Below are 20,620 nucleotides of genomic sequence, written 5' to 3' on the forward strand. Positions count from 1 at the left end.
AAAACCGCTTGCAAACTGCTACAGGAAGGCTTAATCTGCATTAGTGCGGTGGAGCAAAAAAAAAAAAAAATCTCAAAACACAGCCTGACTGGTTCTAGCTTTGATTTTTCTACATGCCAGGCTCATTACCTGTTAAATAAAGAAGTCTAACGCCTCTCATCCCTTTGGAGAAACGCTGAGGCAGCGCGGGAGGAACTGTGCATCGACAGGAGATGTTAAAGCCTGCTGGTACTGTGTGCCTGCACCGTGACTTCGGGACCCTGAGCTGCCACCCAGGGACCACCCAGGGCTCATCGAGGGATTTCTTTCTGCTCAGCCCTTGCTCAGAGCGCGTTCTGTCCATTTTCTCTTTTAATGAATTTACTTTCCTGCGCTGGTGGAGCCGAGGGGAGGAGCGACGTGGGCGTTTCCAGAGTGTGTTTTGGTTGCGTGAGGGGCTTCTTGGCATTTCTGCGGTATTTCAGGCCCGTCGGGTGGCTGGAGGAAGCGGAGAGCTTTGGCAGCTGAGAATAGCACAGATCACGGCGCCGTGGCAGGCGCGAACAGCAGGGATGGCTTCTGCTCGGCTCGGGCTAGGGCTGTTAGCGATGGGGGTCTCGTGGGGGGCACTTCATGGTGAGGGGAGCAGGGGACTGTAGCATGGAGCCCTCTGACAAACTTGGGGCGCAGAGGTGTGATAATGTCACCGGACAAAGGGACCCCAAGTTTGGCTAGTCCAGCTGTAGCCCTGCACTGATACCAGGCATGCATCCCCCAGGCAGGTGTTTCTTTATCCTGTTTTTTAACCCATGGAGCAGATTTTAGGTCCTACCCTGGTAGCATTGGTAGAAACATTTCCTGATACCAATGTAAATCTTTGTAGGAAACCAGGAAGAAGTCTGACAAATTCACAGCGAAGAAGTTTTGCGTTGCACATTGGCGTAAACACGCCAAAACACAGCCTTTCCAACACAAGCAGCAAAGCGCTGCCACAGAATTGCCCAGGATTTGTGACCTTAGGACGAGGTCTCACAGAGTCACACATGGCCCTGTAGGAGCCCCTTTCCCCCTCCATCCCCATTTGTAGGGTAAGAGGCGCTGCAAGCATGGAGCAGGCAGAGCTGCTCTTCTTTTCCTCCCTCCTTCAGCTCCAGGCAGCAAAGCCCAGCAGTGTGCAGACAGCAGCATCTCGGGCATCACCGTCTGAGCCTCCACACTTTAGGGACAACATAGCTGGGGTGACGCCTGTTTGCTAAATCTCATTTCAGCACAGGAGCATGGATTTTGCTCCTGCTGTTTCTTGGTGTGAGCTGCTCAGGAGCCAGCGCCGACGAACTCAGGCTGGGGAGAAGCTGCTGTGGAGGGGCTCACGTGTGGCTGCTTCCTGGGGTCACGTCTGTGCCCCAATGAAATGCACTCGCTGGCTGTGGGCTCACACGTAATGTTTATGCTATCCTGTTTCACTCTGGGTGAATATGCTGTAATTTTGGCTAATTACACAATATGTCAGGAGTAATTGCAGGGTTTTCCTCCAAATAAATAATATCTCTTGTGCTCTGCTGTCCATGCTTATGAGCTTGCCTTAGCCTTTAGTGGCCAAGGCATCAGCTGTGCTGGAAAATAACAGCTTAGGAGCTTTAGCTACAACTTCTTGTCCATTAAAATTCTCATTTTTTTTTTTTAATTCTTTACTTAAGAAAGCTCACCCTGCCTAACTCCTGGAACATCCCTACATCTCTTCATGCTTTCGGTTCCTATCAGGCGTTGGCTTTCTCCTCATCAGAGCTGGAGTCAATATAGGAGCAGATTGCACTTTAAAGGGAAAGGTTTTGAAAGTTTGACTGCTGTTGAAACGCACTGGATCAACAGCAACACAAACCATGTCCTGGGGGAGAGGAGAACAAACCCAGGAGTGCAGCTGTATGAAGAATTGATTTTTTAGCTCTGTAGTCAAATATAAGATGTTTGTGGGGAGGAGGGGATTCAGATCCAATGCAATATTTCATTCTTCTTAAAATGAAACTTTGGCTTTCATCTCCAACTCTTAAAATCTTTTTTTTTTTCATCGCATTTCCAAAGAAAACATTGTCTCAAAAGAAAAAAAAATCAAAACGTTTCCCCTTTTCAGATCTTTCTTTCCCCATTAATGAGATGGAGTTTGTGTATAGCTTCAGCTGCTCTTACTCAAAGTTTTTGAACAATTAAAATATTCAGCTGAATAATTTCACCCAGAGGCAGTCAGCAAATCTGTGCCAAAATAACTGGTGGCAGCGAGGCCGTCAGCCCTTTTTCTCTCGGCATCGCATTGCTTTCAGCTGTGGTGGCCTTTGGGGACGTTTTTCGGGCCTTTAGTGCTGGGGTGGCTGTGCCATCCCTAGCTTGTGGGCTGGGACTGCTCAGAGGGGTAGCTTGTGTGTCCTGTACACTAGTTTGGCTTTTGCCTTCTAGGAGAACTGATCCAAGACTTGGGACCTCTTTATCCTTGAGCCCTGGACCTGAGGTGGCTGTCACACGGGGTCAGGACCCAGGGTGTGAGTGAGCGGCGGGGTGGATGCCGCCTCCATCTGGTGCCCTTGGGCTCCTAGGAAGAGTTGGGCTGGGAGAGGTGTGCAGCAGCATCCCCGTGGCTGCACCCCTCGTTTCCAGTGCTTTCTGTGACTCCTTTTCTCTGCCCATTGCCTCGTGCTTGTGTTAATATCCCTGTAAAGCTGATTCCCGGGATATGGGAGGGCTTGCGTGGACACCAGTGTGGTGCAAACACAGCCTCTCCACCTCCTCTGTGAGGGAGCAGTAGCCTTCCCTCGAGGCTTGAGGATCTGTAGCAGCGAGCAGGCATCGTGCAGGGCTTTGTACGTGTCTGCTCCTTGGTAGAGGGGTGTGGGCAGGCAGCTGTGCTCAGTGCCAGAGGGCTAATTACTATTCCTCCTTGCAGACATCAGCACAGGAAAGGAAATCACTTCCCTGGATGCTCTTTTTGCTTACAAGGTGCCATTCTGCTCTAGTGACTCACTGACAGTGACAAGAGGTGATTGCTTTGATGGGTGCTGTCATCAACGCGAGCCCATCATCCTTCTGAGGTAGGGAAATGTCATTTTCGGAAGCTTGTCCTTCAGCTGCAGAGGCCATCCCTGCCAGCACAGCCTGTTATTTTATGTCATGCATCCTGGAAACACCAGTTGGCTCTCCGTAGTTATTAGCCCTGGGTGGAGATTTACACTTCAGATGAGTAAATACACACGTGCCGTGCAGCCCTATTGTCCCCGAGTCATTTTCTTCTCAAAACAAATTCCCTGTAATTGGAGTGTGGCTCTAACCCTGTAATCACGGTGGACTGGAGCTAGACACGGCCTTCGTTCTGCGTCACCAGGAAAGGATCAGCTGTCTGGTGCCCCCAGCATCACCGTCCACGGGAATAAATGTCTTAGCATCAGTCAGTCCCTGGTTACACCTCTCCATCCTCCTTGTGGGCTGGGTGAGGTGCCCTGTGTTAAGCCAAGTGGCTGTATCTAAACCAAAGTGGTTTGGGGCAGCTCTGCATGGCGAGGCTGGATGCCTTGCTTTGCTGTGGAGCCTCCCGGTGCTGGGGCAGCCCCCTTGTTCTGCACTACACATGCACTTTTTCCCCTGCCAGCCTGGAGCTCAAGGTGGTAGGGGCTGCACTGCCCAGTCCCTTCAGGACCTGCTGGTGGTCAAGTTCATTCCTCTGCTCAGAACGATTTTGCTGTGATATTTTGCTATGGGTGAACATTTTATAGGGCTGGGAAGCGCCCTTCTTGCCTCCTCCTGCTGCTTTTTCATTCTCGGTGACTCCCATGGGAGCCAAAAACGCTCAGCGCTTTGCAGCATCGTGCCCTATTTGCAGAGAAAGGGTTTCCTACGTCTGCACCTGAGTGACACGGCTGGAGTGTCCTCCAGGAGCCCCACGTATGGCTCAGGAGGCTCTGACCTGCCTGGTGCACGGCTTGCTGCAGGTGCAGGCCCAGACACCGGTGCGCAGCACCTGCTAAACGCTCCTGCTCCACCGTGGTCGCAGCTCGTGTCGCGAGGCACCCCTGCTCTGCAAGGGCAGCGGCTCCTGGCACAGCTGCCAGCACTTATCCCTCAGCTCCCCAATTTGGGTGGGTTCAGTGAATCATTGTAGCGAGCCGAGCCATTAAACTTCTGCCGACAGCGATGCGTTTAATTGGAGAAAACCACTTACTTCATCCTAGCTCCCAGCACCCCAGAGAACCCAGCAGCTCCTGGGTGGGAAAAAAAAAAAAAAAACAACACGTTTTTCTCCTGCAGCTTTTCATCTCCTTTTTCTCCCTGAGTTCTGTGCCGATGCCTGTCACCATAGTAATCTGCGTGGAGCTCGCTGATGCGTTTTCGTGCCGAGTTAGTACGAGCCTTCATTAACACCGTGCTTCTGAAGGGGGATTTCGGTGCCCTTCCGTGTCAGCGTGTGTTTGCAGCATTTGGCTTATTCGGTATTCTGGACGCCGTCCTTTTCAGGGGAGGGAAGCTGCAGTTCCCGTGGTGGCACTTGAAATGCGGAGTTAATCTAAGGAAATTAGAAGCAGTTTGCATCCCGACCCCAATGCTGGTTTCGGTGCGGGTTTGAGCGCAGGCAGTGAGTCATAAATCAGCCTCCCGTTATGACAGCCGCAGCCTGAACAGAGGAAAATGAGAATAATGGAATGTGTAAATTCCAGCCTATAACGCCTAATTGCAATAAACAAATGTTTAAATTACACTTAGGTGAAATACGCTCTGAGATGCATCCCAGGTCCCCTTTTTACAGTCCCATCCTCAGCAAAACTGTTGCAGGGGTACCAGGACAGTCAGTGGGACGCCCAGCCGAGGCTCAGGTGGGCACAGGAGGAGCTCTCCTTCGGCAGAGCGATGTCCTCTGCTGGGCAGCGGGTGCTGGCCAGCTTTGGGAGCCTGCAGCTGGAGCCTCAGCCAGCCTTGCTGTGCTGGGAGCAAGCGGGGCGTTGAGTCGGAGCCTGTCCTGCTGCAGAAAGAGAGCAAACAAATCGGTGAGTCTCGGAGTTACTCAGTAGGTGCCTTCCTTCTGCCTCGTTGTAGGTCTCTGGCTGTCAAATGGCTGCTTGGTGTGAGCTAGAGGGCAGTGACAGCCGGTTGTGTGGAGAACAGTAACCCCAGAGGTTCAGAGTGTAAGCCATACCAGCACAGAGGACTTCTGGCACTTGTGGGGTGAATTTAAAAGCAGTTCTGCACCAGCAGCCTCCAGCAGAGGCCTGCCTGCCAACCAGGGCATCGCTGCAAATTGCAGGAGTCCTCGGAGCCAGTGGCTCCAATCCCTGAGAGGTCACTAAGCCCTTCATCTTCTCAAGAGGTTATTAAACCCCTCGAAGATCCCTGCCATTAACTCCGAGCTGAGATTAAGGTGGCTCCTGTGAACGGGGTCTTGCTGAGTCCTGCCAGGTTTCCTAGCCCAAAGCCTCGGATATGCACAGCAGCAGTGAGAGGGGTCCTGGGAACTGCAAGAAACATGGTCGTGGCAGGCTGCCTCCCACAACGAAGTCTGGGCTGGAAATCAAAGCCGTGCCCTATTCCTTGGTCTTTCCAAGCTCAGGGACTACATTGGATTGAACCCCCCTGCAGCACATGATAGGGGAGATCTATCTTGTTTGTGTGTTTTCCGTTTTGCAGTTATGGGGGCGAGCTCTGTGTTCACCTTACATAGCAGAAATTAAAGAAGAGGTCATTAAAAAGAAGGTGATGGTTTTGATAAAAAGCTTTTCTCCCAGTGACTCTGCAGAGCTTGTACTCTCTTTCCTAGGGGACTCAGCAAATACCTTTGGCAGTGCCTGTGTTTGGGAGTGAGGGATGTGATTTGGATAGCTGATTTCAATCCCCTGGCCTTTTGCAAGGCACATGCCTGGAGAGCAAACAAGATCGGTGTGAGCACCCTGTGCTCCTCCTATCCCTTGGGAAGCCCCAGGGGATGCGAGTTGCCATACAATTCAGTGGCAGGAAGCACAGCAGCCCGTGCTGGATGGAGATGGCTTTAAGCCCCAGCAGCAGGACAGCTGAACTGCATAACGCCAGCCTCGCATTACCGTCTAAGTAGTGACAAGGAGATTAGCAATCAGATCATGACTTAGTTGCCCTCAGCTGTATCAAACGGGCCAGGAAGTTAAAAGCAAGGCATGCAGGGCTGGGGAGCTTGGCCTGGGGAAATAGGAACAAGAAAGATGCTGGTTAGGGGAGGTGCAATAAGTTGGTTAGTGGGGGGCTGGTTTAAGAAGGACCAGCAGCTGAGGGCTGTGTCTTTACCCAGCCTGACAGATGCCGCAGATCAGGAACAGAGCCATGGCTTAGCTCTTGCTCTCTGGTACTCTCCTTGGTCTGCTCTGCCCCCTGGGGATGTTTCTGGGGGGAAATCTCCCCCTGTGCCCTCAGGGAGTGCCACATTTGGGGGATCCGAGTGCGCTGCCTTGGTGTACAGAGTGGATCTGCTGTGTTTTCTCTGCTATGCCCCAGCCCTGAAGGGCTGTGTATGAATGGCCAGAACAGGGTCTTTAATGTGAGTGTTCTAAAGCTTAATGGTATGTCTTATAAAATAAGGACAAAAACATTCCTTTATCTATCCCCTGGAGATCCTAATAGCATGGGGCTGCGCTGGGAGTACGTGCTGCATGGAAGTCTCTTGTGCTCAGTCTGTGCTTTGAGATCAAGGCAGTCATAACTTTTTCCTTAAACCCATTCTGAAATACTTGGCTGCGTCTTCGGGGAGCCACTAAGTTGCAGCTGAAGTCTTGTCCATGTTAGTTTAGTTCCATTTCTGTAGGGAAAGCTACAGCAGAACAGACGAATGTACGGAGGAGCCTGAGTGGGAGGAATGGGTTTAAGCTCAAGTGTGTTATGCCATATTGCTCCTTTAAAAGCAAGATCTGAGTTCCCATTGCTACATGACGATGAGGTTAAAGAATAGATTAGAGTTTAATTCCTGGTGAATACAGTGGGTTATAGAATGGAAGTGGTCAAGGAGAGGTTCGTGCTTGGCTGTGCTGCATTTTTTTTCCTCCTTTTTATGGTTTGTTTCTGTTTCCTATTTATTACAGCCTGGGGCAGTATCACCAGGGGGATTTCAGACAGTCTCAGGGTTGTCTTCTCCCGCAGTGTTTATTGAAGGACTGCTCTCTTATGGCTTTTGTTGCTAAAGGTGGAAAGCTCTCAGCCTATTTTATTGTCTTTCTGCCTTCTGCTGTGACTTACCAGGCTGTGCCACCATCCTGAAGTGACCAGGAGACCTGCTGTTTGTGGTATAAAAAAAAAAAAGAAAAGGTAGTGTAGAAACCTCTATTGCTGTAGCATGAGGTGTAGCAATGCTGGAAGACTGATAAAATTGTCATTCTTTGCCGCTGGAAAGAAGTGATGCTAAAATATATGACAACAGTAGAGACACTCCTAAAAGCCACCTGCCGAATTTTGCCTCAGGGCTAGCAGGAAAAACCCTCCCTTGTGATTACGTGCCCCTCCGCGAGTAATAACTGCAGTGAGCTTTGGGAGGAAGATGGGTGCATCCTTGTTCCTAGTTGAATGCAAGCTTCACCTAAAATTTTGTCTGTAGGTCTCCCAGGCACGTTGCTTCCTGCACAAGTGACAAGTCCCAGTGCCCCACTTCATGCCCAGGCGTCAGGCAGGAGGTGCCCGGGGGTAAAGCAGCCCCTGGGCTGCCACCAGCACAGCTGCTCCTGCTTGCGTTGGTCCCTTTGCAATCAATGGGGAAATACGGGCTGCTTCAGCACCCTGTGGGGCTGGCATCCTGTGGGTTTGGGATGCAAAGGGACTCCTGCTCAGGTGTTGAGCCTGTGCTGTGGAGCAGCCTGTGCTAGGCAAGATGAATCCCTCATCGCCCAGACAGCTCCTTCGCCCTCCTGGGCTGTGCTCTGCCTAGAGGAGAGGGCTCGGTGCTGGCTGCACACAGCTCTGTGCTGCTTTTATCTGTTCAGGAGGGAACCCAAAGGTGCAGCTGCTCGCCAGTGCTTCTCCTCACCTGTAGAAAGAGACACAAGGAAACGCAGACACCAGAGGAGCTGAGACCTGTGTGTCTGACGAGTGCTTTCTGACCAGTTGGTGTCTGGAAAAGACTTTTGATTGCTGGTGCTGTAGGGCTTCAGGAACAGGGATGCTCCTGCAGAGAAGGCTCTGTGCAGCTCGGAGACGGGAACATTGCTGCTGTCAGACCGCAGTAGGGATGGGAGGAGCATGGTGGTTTTGTACATGGCATAGAGCTCCCTTCCACTCCCCTTGAGCTTATGGTGAGCTTGGGAGTGAGCCTCAAACTTCAGCAAAACCAGGGCAGGAAAAAAAGTGCATGTGAGATCAGATTTCTCTTCCAACCCATCCCTTGGCAGGCATTGACTGAGAAAAGCCCAGGATTATGAAGAAGGTGGTTGTTGAAGCTTGAGTCAGACCTTGGCTGAGTGTTTGTCAGATCCGTGATGAAAGAGGGATGCTGGGGCTTCACCCCATGTCTTCCTGTGGTGACACTCAGCCTTCTGGTATGGTGCTGCTTTCATCTACAGCACAGATGCAGGGGGGCCCTACGGGACCTCGGGTGCTGTTTTGATAAGCTCCAAGATGATAGGAAGCTACTAACAATGAGATCTGCTTTGTATTTTACTCAGTAGGCTACTTAGTGTCAGTGAGAGAGGTTTGTAACTTCTTCCAAAATGATTTGCATGATCAAAGTACAGCTTGGGCCATGAAAGAAAGAGGCCTTCTGTCCTGTATCTAAATTGTCTTCCCTACAAAGGAGGAAGGGTCAGGCCTGGTTTTTATCTCTGCTCTTATCCTTGAGGGGCTTCAAGACGAGGTCTTTCCCCTTCCCCAGTACACAGAGCTTCAGGCTGCAGGAGTGTCTTTAAATCCATCCTGCTGGGAGCTCTTCCATTTTGTGCAAAGTACTTGCACATTAAAATTTAACCAGCGAGTAAAAATGAGGCTGAGACTCATTCGGGGACTTAAACACAGGTCTCATACCAGAGAATGCCTGTTAGCACCCTTACTATTGTGGGGTTAGATAAAGGGGGAAGAGGCCAGGCTTGAGGAGGGCAGTGCAGTTGGCTGTGCCTGAGGATGCAGCTTTGCATTTCCTTCCACTTTGACATCTTTGTTAGAAAAGCATTTAAATCAAGTTCCTACATCCAACAAAACAGATCTTTCATTTTGGAAAGAACAAAGCAAAGCAGATTTGGCATATTTTGGCACGATTGACACCATCTCTTAGTAGATGGCCACTGTGTACTTATTGTCCTGGAGCTGGGATGTTTTCTGGGAAAAACCCTGTCTGCAGCCTACAACAGTTGGGCTGCGATGAAATCACTTGTTTAAGCCAGTAGAGAAACCAGCTGACACTGATTTATTTGGCGGCAAGCATATGCTTCTGTAGATGGGAAATAGGACCTGATTCTCCTCCCGGTGGAGGGGTTGCTGGAGCTGAAACCTTTTGCACTTTCGGCCTGTTCACATCCGCTGTCCCTGCCCGTGGTGGGGGATTTGGGCAGTGGAGAGGTGCGGGATGGGGGCTCCATCCTTGCACGGAGGTGGGACAGCTCACTGCAAAAGCTCTCGAGATGGGGGCTCCTAATGGGAGCACTTAGCTCACAGCATGAGCAGGGTTGCATAACGACCAGGGCTTATTGAACAGCCTCATGAGAGGCAGGAAGGACAGCAGGCTGACTTTTGGTAAGCTACACTGGATTTTTTTTCTCTCCATTGAGCCAGCAGTAAGGAGCTCCCATTTACTTGTGGTGGGTGGTCACAGAGCAGCAAACTCCCATCACAGGAGGAGAATCTCTGTCATCCAGCCAGCGTGGCTGCCCCTCCGCGTGTAGCTGGCTAGTTTGCCTCACGGAAGCAATGTCTTTGACAAATTGTAAGCCTCACATGGTAAAATTGAATTTATCCTGAATTTTTGGCCACTTAATTTGTGTGTTGATCAGTGGGACGGCAGGGAGACTGCAGAGCTCTGTCAGGTGAAGTTATCTCATAGCCAAATTGTTTCTGCTTTTCCCTCGTGTTTCCCTTTTCTTCCTCAGCATGGCTGTAAAATATTGCTGGGGTGGTAGGGGAGCTCCTACCCCATGGCTGCCTGCTGGTATATGGGGCTGGGAAAGGACCCTGCTGAAGACAAGGAGTGATTCTCACCCACCAGAGTGTATGGCACATGTTTTGGAAGGGAGGAACATACGGGATTTAAAACAGAGGCGTTTTCAGGTGCCTGTAAATGCTTCAGAGGTCGTTTTTGGAGGTGTCTTGCATCTGTTCCTTTTAGGAATTTTGCTCCCCGAATCCCACACAGTTGGACTCGCATAGCCTGATTCAGCGCTCAGTTGCTTTGGTTTTACACCACTGTAATACCAGCAGTTTAAATAGATCTTCATCGGCATAAGACTGGGACTAGATAATAGTGGATCAAATATAGAAACCAGGGTAGTTGGCTTTACAGGCAGGATAAGAAACGAGCAAATTCTTTGCAACATTGCTAGCAAATTTTCTTCCAAATGAGTGGCATATCCAGAATACATAAAGTGTCTAAAGACTTGAATTTGGCAGGTAACTTCCAGTGAAGCGGTGTTGCATAAATCTGGTACTTTATGCTGCACCAACTATGCGTTGCATTTTACCTCCTCATCTGATCTCCATTTTATTTGCCTGTATGTCTATATGAATATTTTACAACCACTCTTGAAAGGAATCACAGAAAGCTGTCTGATCTGCCAAGCACTTTTTTCTATTTACTCAGGGTTTAATGGGGACCATACAAATTGGGTCTCTTGCTCCTTGCTGCATGTTTGGTATATCTAATAGTAATTATTATTTTCTTTGCAGAACCCCAGCTGAAAGGAATTGTGACAAGGTTATTCAGCCAGCAGGAATACTTCCTGCAGATGCACCCAGATGGTACAATTGATGGGACCAAGGACGAAAACAGCGACTACAGTAAGAAAAATTAGCCTGTTTTGCAACCCAATTACAATCAAATGCATCACCTAGTGGGTCTTGCTTGTGAAGCTTCATTTTTGAAAAGATCAAATTAGGAAGGAGCCAGCTGTTTTCTGCACATTTTTTCCTATCTATACTTCCCCTTTAAATCTTGCCTGTATAATTTCATATGTTTCCTCTCCCATCTTGTTCCCTCCCGCCCCGATTCTGTAACTGCCATCTGGGTGGGGTGGAGAATAAAACCCATGATTTGAACTACTGCCAAAAGAGAAAGGAGATTATATTTATACACATGCCACGTGGGCAAAGGATACGGGGAATTCTCTTTCCAAGGAGAAGAAGAGATGATTGTTTTCACTATTTTATCCTGAAAAATTCAGCAAGCATCAGGAATTTCCAGGCTGGAGAAAACCAGCTGTTCACCCAAATTCTGTGCTTTCAGGCTACTTTTAAGGCTGAGGGTATTGAATGACCTTTCCAAATGAGGTCTTCTTCTAAAACCCTATTCAAAGGGATTAGATTCATGTTGTCCATCAAAGATTACCAAAGTGCAGCAGAGCCACATAGGTTTAAATGTGATGCTCATGTGCAGGAGCCATATTGTTTTAAATAAACACAAACGAATGTCCATTTGGAAAATACATAGCTTTCTCGATACCAAAACTCACTGAAAGGCTACAAAAAACAAAAAAGCAAGGTGTTTCCTACAGCATCTCTTCATTTTACAGGTGTCAGATTGCTGCTTTTAAAGGCACCAATACTCAGATCTTTGGTGCCACAAATTACATCAACAGATTAGGACTCAAGTCTTGATTTGGTTTATCCTATGTTGGTCTGAAGCTCTCTGTGCCACTGGTGAAGATACAGAACATCTTGCCTGCTCACCGTGGAGGGTGTCTTCCCAGTTGTTAGTAGGGATGAAGAAAAGTTGATGTATGTGGTAGAATTGATGGAGGCAAGCTTCATGTACTTTGTGGAAGGAAGAACCTACTTAATTTGGGAACAAATCATGCTGTTCTGTTTTATGGAAGCTCCTAGGTAGATTGAAGGCATTGCTCCTTCAGGAGGGCAGGCTCTGGGCTGCAGGTGAGGGCTGTCTGCAGTGATGCAGCCCATGTAGCGAGGTGTTGACATTGTCCTGTGAAGGTGCCCTGGAACAGGGGTGTAAGGTAGATGCAGCCCCATGTCTGTGGGGCTTGCCCCAGCCCCAAGGAGCTGGTGGGGTGCCATGGTGGGGACAATGCGTGGTTGCATGGTGAGGACAGTGGCTGCAGCCTGCTCAGGGCTGGGGACTACATGCAGAGGAGCTCTGAGAAAGCAGTGACTGAAACGGTGAGGGGCTGGCAAAGCCCTCGTGAAATGACCCAAAAGACTGCGTTCAGCAGGAACCTGGCCTGAAGCATACTGTGTCCAGTCTTAGTCCCACAGTTCACATGCTGGTGCTTAACAAACAAAAGGCCACAAATTGCAATCACAACTCTTAACTCCTGTTGGAGCAGGAGAACCTGCAGCCAGCTCCACGTTCCCCCTGCACGCACACCTCTGTGAAGGACTGAGCGGGCTTCTTCCTCCAAGAAGTCTGGCCTTGTGCTCTTGTCAGGCAGGCACCGACACGTGATGAGCTCAGTGGGCTTTAGCGGGTGAGTAATGACCCAGTGCTGGGTGGTATTAGCTGCTTTTTAAAAGGAAGAAGACATAGGATGTTCTCAATCTGCAGAAAATCCCATTGGAGGCCTATTTGTCAACGACATGCAAAGAGCTGCTGGAGATGACAGGGATTCATTACCCTCATCTATCAGTGAGGACCGAACAACAAAGTAATGGGCTTAAATGGAAGCAGAGATGAATTTAGGTAAACAGCAGAGGAAAATAAAACGTAAGGACAGTTCTGTAATATTTCAGGCTGGCAGGGGAGCCAAGGGAAGCTGCTTCTGGCTGCACCTCGGTGGGTGCAGGAGGAACCTCTGGAGTCTGAGATTGGCACCAAATCACCCAAACGGCTCTTATTTATGTCAAATGTCAGAGATCAGGTCGGCGAGGTGCTGAGAACTTGGGAGCTGCTTCCCCCCTGTCTCCTTAATTGGAAATAGATGGGCTGAAGGGCACTTCTAGAGCATAAATCCTCCTGGTGAGGTGGCAGCCCTGCCTTGGCAGCTTGGTGGGACAGGAGGCATCTAGCTGAAACGTGCCAAGCCAGTCACTCAAAGTCATGGGCTATGCTGGAGAGTTTGGTGCGTATACAGGGGACTGAAGTCTTTGAGAGAAGATAAAGGACAAATGTTTCCCCATCCCCTGACCTTAGGGAATATCAGAAGAGAAAAAAATCCAACCTGATTATATTTGGCTCCTGAAAATGAAATTAAGAATGTGTTTTATTTAACTTCTGATCGCTCACTCTCCTTTATAAATCTTCAGTTTAAGTCAATGTTTTATATTATATGAAGCTTCCTGTTACAGCTTCAAAACAAAATCACATTTTTCACTTTGGAAAGACCAAAAAGGCATGCCATTTTTTTCTTTCTTTCCATTCCTCTACACTTTCAATTTCTGACCAGAGAAAAAAAAAAAGTCAAAGCATACTCATCCAAGTAAACAGCTGCAGATTTCACTGATATTTTTTGTTTTAAAATATTTATCCAGAGGATCCCTGGCCAGCCATTCACAAGTCTGTGCAGTGTTTCTGTGGAAGGGCAAAACTCACCAAAAAGTGGGTATTTCCCTGTCCATGGAGAGGGGTGGGTTGATTTACATCCAGAGTCAGAAGGACACTCTTGATGTCTACAACAGGGTCCTTGCCACCCTGCATGGCTATCCATGTGTTCTTCCCTCAGGAGGGAACACAGGTATGTGCCCGGTGAGCACTGTTCCATGCATCAGCTCTGCATGCTGAATCCACCCCCTGACTATTCAAACTAGCATTATGAAAGGAATCAGTCTTCGTGGAATGCATTAGGTTGGTTTACTCTGGCAAAATAAACATTTAAAGTGAGACGTGACATGTCCCTTAGATACATCTGATGAAATTAAAAGTTCTAATAAAAACCCAATTATTGATATAAGAGGGACTGCTAATATTTAAGCAATTTCAAAATGAATTATCTTTCTGGTGCCCATTCTGTGTGTGTTCTTGAGAAGCTGATGACATTTATTTTCCACTTCTTCTCTCTTAAAGAAAAGAGGGGGGGGACAGGAGCCAAGTTCTAATGGCATTTGAATGGGCATCCAGCCAGCTTCCCGCGAAACAGCTCTTGGGACATCTGTTCCTTCTACCATGTGGCTCAAGGCACGCCATCTTAATATAAGCATGAAGACAGCTTCTCTTCCTACTAGCATTGGGATATATGAAGAATTTTCTTTTAATCCAAGCAGTTTCGGGGGAGTAAAAGGCCATTGTTGGGTATAAATTAGTTTAGCTCCTCTGACTGATTTATATCAGCTGAGCACATGGACCACATCTTCTGTATGGCAGTTCTTGCCCTAGTCTTCCAGTTCTGTAATAAGTTAGCTCGGATCCCTAGCCAAGTAAGCTTTCAGAGTTTAGAAATGTGATGCATCTGATAAATGGCCATAACATAACGATGAACAACATAATTCGTGGCTACAGGGTTTAGAAATGGAGTATGGTAAAAGTAGTATCATCAGTGAGCAGGAGGAGGTGTAAGTCTAGGAACGGGTGGAGATGGGAAAATGTAATGAAGGCAAATTGGCAGATATCAAACATCGTAATTCTTCTGTCTTCTACATGAGAAATGAAGGAGCACGTCTGCCTTGTGTGGTTATATATGGCATAGAAAATCTACTATTTGCAACAGAAAGATTTAAAAGCATTAGATAATTTTTATTTTTATTTTTTTTAACATCACACCCTGTGGACAGTCTTACCCTACCACAGCTAGTCCTCTTCCCCATCCCTAATTCTGGTATTTCAGGATTAGCAGAATTTTCAAAGCTTATAAGCTTTGAAATCTGCTCCAAAACAAGATGAAATATCCGTTTAAAAGCATGACAACAGAGGCTTTAACTTATTCAAAGATATTTCCCATTTGGAGTGCAGAAACAGTTCTGAGAGTTTGCAAAATTTTGATTGACCCCCAAATGCTTTTAATAGAAGAAAACATTTGCTTCCTAAAACGACTTTGGCTGCCAGTTACCTATGTCAGATGCGTGCCCTTCTGTTTGCCTGCCTACCCACTCGCTCCCCTGCTCTGCAGCATGTTGCAGAGATGCTCTGCCATGCCTAAAAGCCATGACTGGGGCTGCTGCTGCCATGGTCTGCAGGAGGCTCCAAGGGAGCTTGGGAACCAGCAGTGGTCCTGCTCCTGTAATGCAGAGCACAACAGGGTTGTTGCTGTGCTCCCTTGGCATGCAAAAAAGAGAGGTTTGGAGAGGTGGGTGCTTCCGAGTGGAACTTCTCACCCCCTAGTTCTGGGAATTATCACCCCGCTGCCTAATGAATGCGTTGAGGGGTCTGTCGCAAGTTTTCTGTGCAAGACAAATTGGCTGTAGAGAATGAATGATGATGCCCATTCTGTTTCATTATTTGCAGTAATATGCTCCATTTTTCAGTGGGGGGTGGGGGTGCAATGAGGGAAGGGGAATTACTTATAAATAGACTTGTTAATTACAGAGGGTTTCAGACCTTCATGGTAGTGAGAGCTGATAGAAATATAAGCCTGCCTTGTTTAGGGAGCTGCTCAACAGCAGAACTGTGCTGTAACACAGCTCTGTAAAGTCAGGTAGCTACGCTGGGGAGTGTTTATCTCCTCCTGGGACAGGGTCAGAGCGTTGCCATCCTTGACTCCAGCAGTTCACAGACCAGTACCCACACTGGACTTTGCCATATACTGCTGAAGTCCTCTCTCCTCCCATGAAATCACAGAAATGTAGGCACTGGGTTTTGTGAGACTTAAGCACACACTGATATTGCACTGAATGTGGTGCTTAAAGGCAAGGTGTCTGGGGGTAGGGCTGGTTTCACCAGACTTGGTGTGCCTCCCTTCCAGGGAGCTGCCTGAGGGGAGTCTTCTAGCCTTCCTCAAGGAAGGATAGAAAAGAAGGAGTGTTCAACTGAAACCAGAACTCATGAATCCCTTTTTGGAGATAACCCTAAAACCAGCTTAGCCAGAGCACCTGACAGATATTTCAAGCAACACTGCTTTCTGTTCCTTATGTGTTGTTTTTTTCAGGTTTTTCTTCTGAAAAGGTATCCGTCTGTAACCTGTAAGCAAATCCACTGTTCCATGGTAATCAGGTTCCCATTACACTACCCACACCCTTTGAGCTCTTTTTCCTTATAAATCGTGCAGTTCCTCAGACGTTGATGAAGCTCTTGTAGCCTGCACCACTGTCTGCAAGGAGCCAAGCACAATATCCCGAGCTCCTGGGACAGCATCCAGTTACCTCTCCACAAGCTGAAGCACCAAGGCTCCTGCCACATCTGGATTTTCTTGTCCTACAGTTCTCAGTGGAAACAAACTAATGTCTGAGTGTGTAGGCTATCGACGCTCTCAGTCCTTTCCCTGTGAAGCTCGTTGTGTTAGAAATGCACCAAAGCCTGACCGAACATTAATGTGTTTGCTCACGGGAAAGGTCTCTCACTGAGACACGGGGTCTGTTTGGAATCCAGCAATGAGCTAAATAATTGAGAGGAAGTGGTTGCAATGCTTTAATCAATAAGATTGCAGTAAAATTGAGTATTGAAAGGTCTTGTCTTCTTCTGTCCTGCCTAGTGCTGCTTCTGAATGAGGAGCAGAGCTCAGGACCAGGGCGGTATCTCTTCCTGAGAGCCTTTAGTCCTTTGATAGCAGGGATCGCAGGGGTAGGCACACAGATGAGTTACGGTGCCTCATTCTGGCCACGGTCCCTGCCTATATACTCTTTTATTTTATGGTAAATCCAAGAAAGTGTGGCTAGGCTTAAATCTGTGTCAGGATAAACTAAACTAAGTTGTGTTGATCATTTGCCACAGGCAAAGATGTGCACGCCTGCATTACCACAGCTCAGCTGGCCCACAGAAAGCTGTTAAGATACGCTAGCCTGAGCACGTGTACGAGCCCTTGGCATTGCAAAGGCAGTGATCAGACATCCTGATGGGTATATTTAGGCTTCTGGGAGGCAAGCAAGCTCAGTACTTTTTAAAATCTGCTTTCAACATTGACCCTGTGGCTGCAGGTCTTTCCTGTAGCTGGAAGCAAGCTGTTTGTTTCCAGTTCGATACGGTTTGTACGGGCTGGCCGTGGGGCAAGCAGCAGCGGCAGCCCCGCGGGGTGATGTCTGCCTAACCTTTGCTTTTCTTTTCCTTCCGCAGCCCTTTTCAATCTAATTCCTGTGGGTCTTCGTGTGGTGGCAATCCAAGGGGTGAAGGCAGGTCTGTACGTTGCCATGAACGCTGAGGGATATCTCTACAGCTCAGTGAGTACCTGGCACCTTTGGGCTCCTGGGATGGTTTGGTTTTGTAGGGGGAGGGAGGAGACCCCGCTGGGACTTGGAGACAGCTTTTGTGAAAATGGTCACGTATCGGAAAGCCTTTAAAAGCAGGAGTGGTGGGAGCTGCTGCAAAGCCATGCAATATTCACTTTCAAGTGTCTCCACGGAGTTTCGTGGTAATATTTCCTGACCTGTGAAGATATACTTTGTGCTCCTTTGAGGAGTTACCTAATGTAGGTCACGTTGTAGAGGAGGCTATACAGCTTGCTGGTTATATTCTGGTTTCCCATTTGTGAAATGGGATGGAGTGATTGCAATTGCTTCTGAATTGCACCCGGAAAACTGTTGGGGGTGGTGCCCCAATGGGTCATACTCTGCTTTTGACTGCAGTGTAAATGCACAGCAATACACTGACTTCATTAAAATGGTTCTGGACTATTCTGTTGGCAGAGTGCTTCAGCAGAGCAGAATTACCCTGTATTTGTGTGGTCTTTTTAATGCACATAAAAGATAAGTGAGGCATTTTTTACTGACTAATTCCCCTATAACTTTCTTAGATGGCATGAAAGGGCATGAGGTTATTCATAAGATTCTCATTTGAAGTAAGTAATTGATTTTCACAGTGAATAATTGATTCAGTGATTTATTAAATATGGCAGCCCTTTGCCAGAATTTTTATGCTTCAAATAACTTTGCTCTAGTTCTACATAGTAAGAAGTGATAGTTAATAATACTCTGCTCATTTCTGTGGTTATGATATCTTTAAAGCATATAGGCAAGATTTTAATCTCATCTCCATTTGTGTAAATTTACAGTACAATGATTCTGCTCTTGTCTCGGCATTTGCTGCGCTTTAAAAGCGTACGTGAGATCGGAGATAGGACCACCAAAAGGGTGACTGTGTAGCGTGGGGCAGAGGTGTCCATTTCCCTAACTTGTCTGCTGTGTGCCTTCCTATATACCTCTGGACCCAAGGAGATGCTGTACCATGTACTCAGCCAAAGCTGATGCTTGTGCTAGCTCCTACAGTAAGAGGAGGCTGCTGGCTCACAGTACAAGCAGTGTTGGGTTGTCTTTTGTCATTACAATTGCAGTAAGCGCAACATACTGTCACAGTTGCTGTTGTCACTGTCACATAAGATGTAGCTTGAAAAAGGCACACCACTTCATAGCTTGTAGAGTAGCAAAATGGTACCACCAAAACGTGTTACCACAGGATATGCATAAGCACACCAGGATAGATCCACTGCTCTAGCTTTGATTTATGTTTTATATGATTTATGTTTATATGTTATCTAGTTTTGATTTATGTTTATATGATTTATGATAGCTGTCAATTAATTTTGCTTTAGGTTTCCTTGTGGGTATTCTGTGCAGCAAGCTCTTGGTGGCTGTATTTTGGGGTACTTCTCCTGCAAGGTCACTGACAAGGGATCAAAATCTTTGCTACCATCATGATCCAAGTAGCTTGAGATAAAAAAGGCTGAGTTGCACCTGTGTTTCCTGACCCGTATCATTCATCTGCATTCCTGGTCAGTTTTAAACCTTTCACATGGCTGGGATTTCCCCCTTTCCCATGAGAGGTAACAAAGCTCGCTCTCCCCAGCAGCTCAGGGTAGAAAATGGCAAGTCAACGTGTTAGTATGCCTGGCGAGGTAGGTCTCAAAACTGGCTGCTTGTCAAAAAGAGACAGAGAGATCAATCTGGATCTCTGTGGATGCCAGACGCTTCCTGTTCTTTCATAGCCCAGTAAACATAAACGACTGCCTCTAAATAAATTACATTGGTTTACTAACAATGAAAATCTCCTTTTTTTGTAAAGCTATCAAGTGCTAAAGGTAGGTAGATCGAGGTAATACCAAGTGTGGTGTGGTGCTGCATTATCAGGCGGGCTTCCCACTAGACACAGTGTCACAGGGGTCAGGACTGAAGTTTTGCCCTGTACCTGTGCAGTGCTGGGAACAGAGGGGTCCTGGCCCAGAGCTGGGGCTCCTCGTGCCCCCAGTGCCCCTTACCTAGGAAAGCAGCGTGTGGCATTAGAGCCACAGCCAGCTGGGGTGGGTCTTTGTGGAGCATTTTCTGAACAAATATTGCAAAGGAGAGAAGAGTGTGGGGCTCAGGCAAAAGAAGAAATGGAGAGTTGGAAGCGTGATGTTTGACATCTGAGACAATGCGGAGGAAAAGCTAGCTAGCACACTGCTAGCAGGTAGTGAGGCAATGAAGAGGGTAGGAGGGACATACCAAGAGATTTTGTTAGCGGGAGGACCACATATCCAGGGAAGATATCTGCTATTTATATGAATTGTCCTAAAAGGCATCAAATCATACGTGTATTGAAATGAAGGTGGTTTAATGGAGCCTGCTTATTCCCAGCAAATGTGCCTGACTTAAATGGAAGAGATAATAAGGGATGTACCAAGATTGCTAGTGTGGTTACTGAAGTCGACCTCGTTGCATGCTATGGTTTGATGGCATTCAGCTCTGTCTGAACTAATAAGAGAGTAAAGCTGTTAATTTCATAAACATGATTTCAGGCTTCTGTTTGTAGTAGATGGATGCTACTGGCCCATCTCTGCTCCAGGGGGATGGAGCTTCCTGCGCTGGTTTTTCTTCTTGTTTTGACCGGTGGCTCTGTCTCTGTCTTACAACAGGAAATCGATAAATTCACTCTGCTTTGGAGCAGACCCCAAGGCAAGAAAGAAGAAAACTTGTGGATAAAGCCTGTTAGGTACAGGGAGCAAAGGTCAAATCCCTCATAGCACCAAAGATGAGATTAGACCAGGGTCCTATAAAACAACTGGATGTGTCTCAGAAGGTCTCAGCCTATCCAAGCAGTCTCTTTTGGATGCTGCAGCTTTCCTTGTGGAGCCGGAATCCCACTCCAAGCAAACATTTGGCCTGGCTGTGTCAGTCTCGAAGGCTGTGCCGGGGAATTGCTTTGGCAGGACTGGACAGCCTGCTCCTCTCTGGGGCAAGCAGGCCCCCAGCCATGCTGCCTGGACCCGACTGCTGCTCACCCCGAAGGAGAAGGGGAACATTGTCCCCATTCCCTTGCTTAGCAGACCCTGAACTACAGCTTTGCTCTGTCTCGGGCCATTTTCCTTTGCTGTTGTGCTTGTACCTGTTCTGTCCCCAGCCTCTTCTGAGGGATTTTTTGAAAAATGGGTCAATATTCCCCATAGCTACTGTTCACTCGCGCAGATCCACTGATAAATGAACTTTTTCTGCTGCTTGGCTGCCTCGCCTGCTGTCT

General features: G+C 47.9%; 1 protein-coding gene across 3 annotated transcripts in view; it reads left to right on the forward strand.

Moving 5' to 3' along the window:
- Positions 1–20,620, forward strand: part of FGF12 (fibroblast growth factor 12) — a gene marked incomplete at both ends in the record, with an annotated part of 129,746 nt that overhangs the window by 44,419 nt on the left and 64,707 nt on the right. For 2 of the 3 annotated variants that reach the window (XM_084292226.1, XM_084292225.1), the window contains 2 exons: positions 10,828–10,938; positions 17,249–17,352. In XM_084292226.1, coding sequence (XP_084148352.1) covers positions 10,828–10,938; positions 17,249–17,352 — 215 coding nt within the window. Of the gene's footprint in view, positions 1–10,806; positions 10,939–17,248; positions 17,353–20,620 lie in introns of all 3 variants that reach the window. The other variant, XM_084292224.1, reaches the window with a different exon arrangement.

The sequence above is a fragment of the Netta rufina genome (assembly GCF_964035555.1).
Source record: "Netta rufina genome assembly, chromosome: 9".
Lineage (NCBI taxonomy): Eukaryota > Metazoa > Chordata > Aves > Anseriformes > Anatidae > Netta > Netta rufina.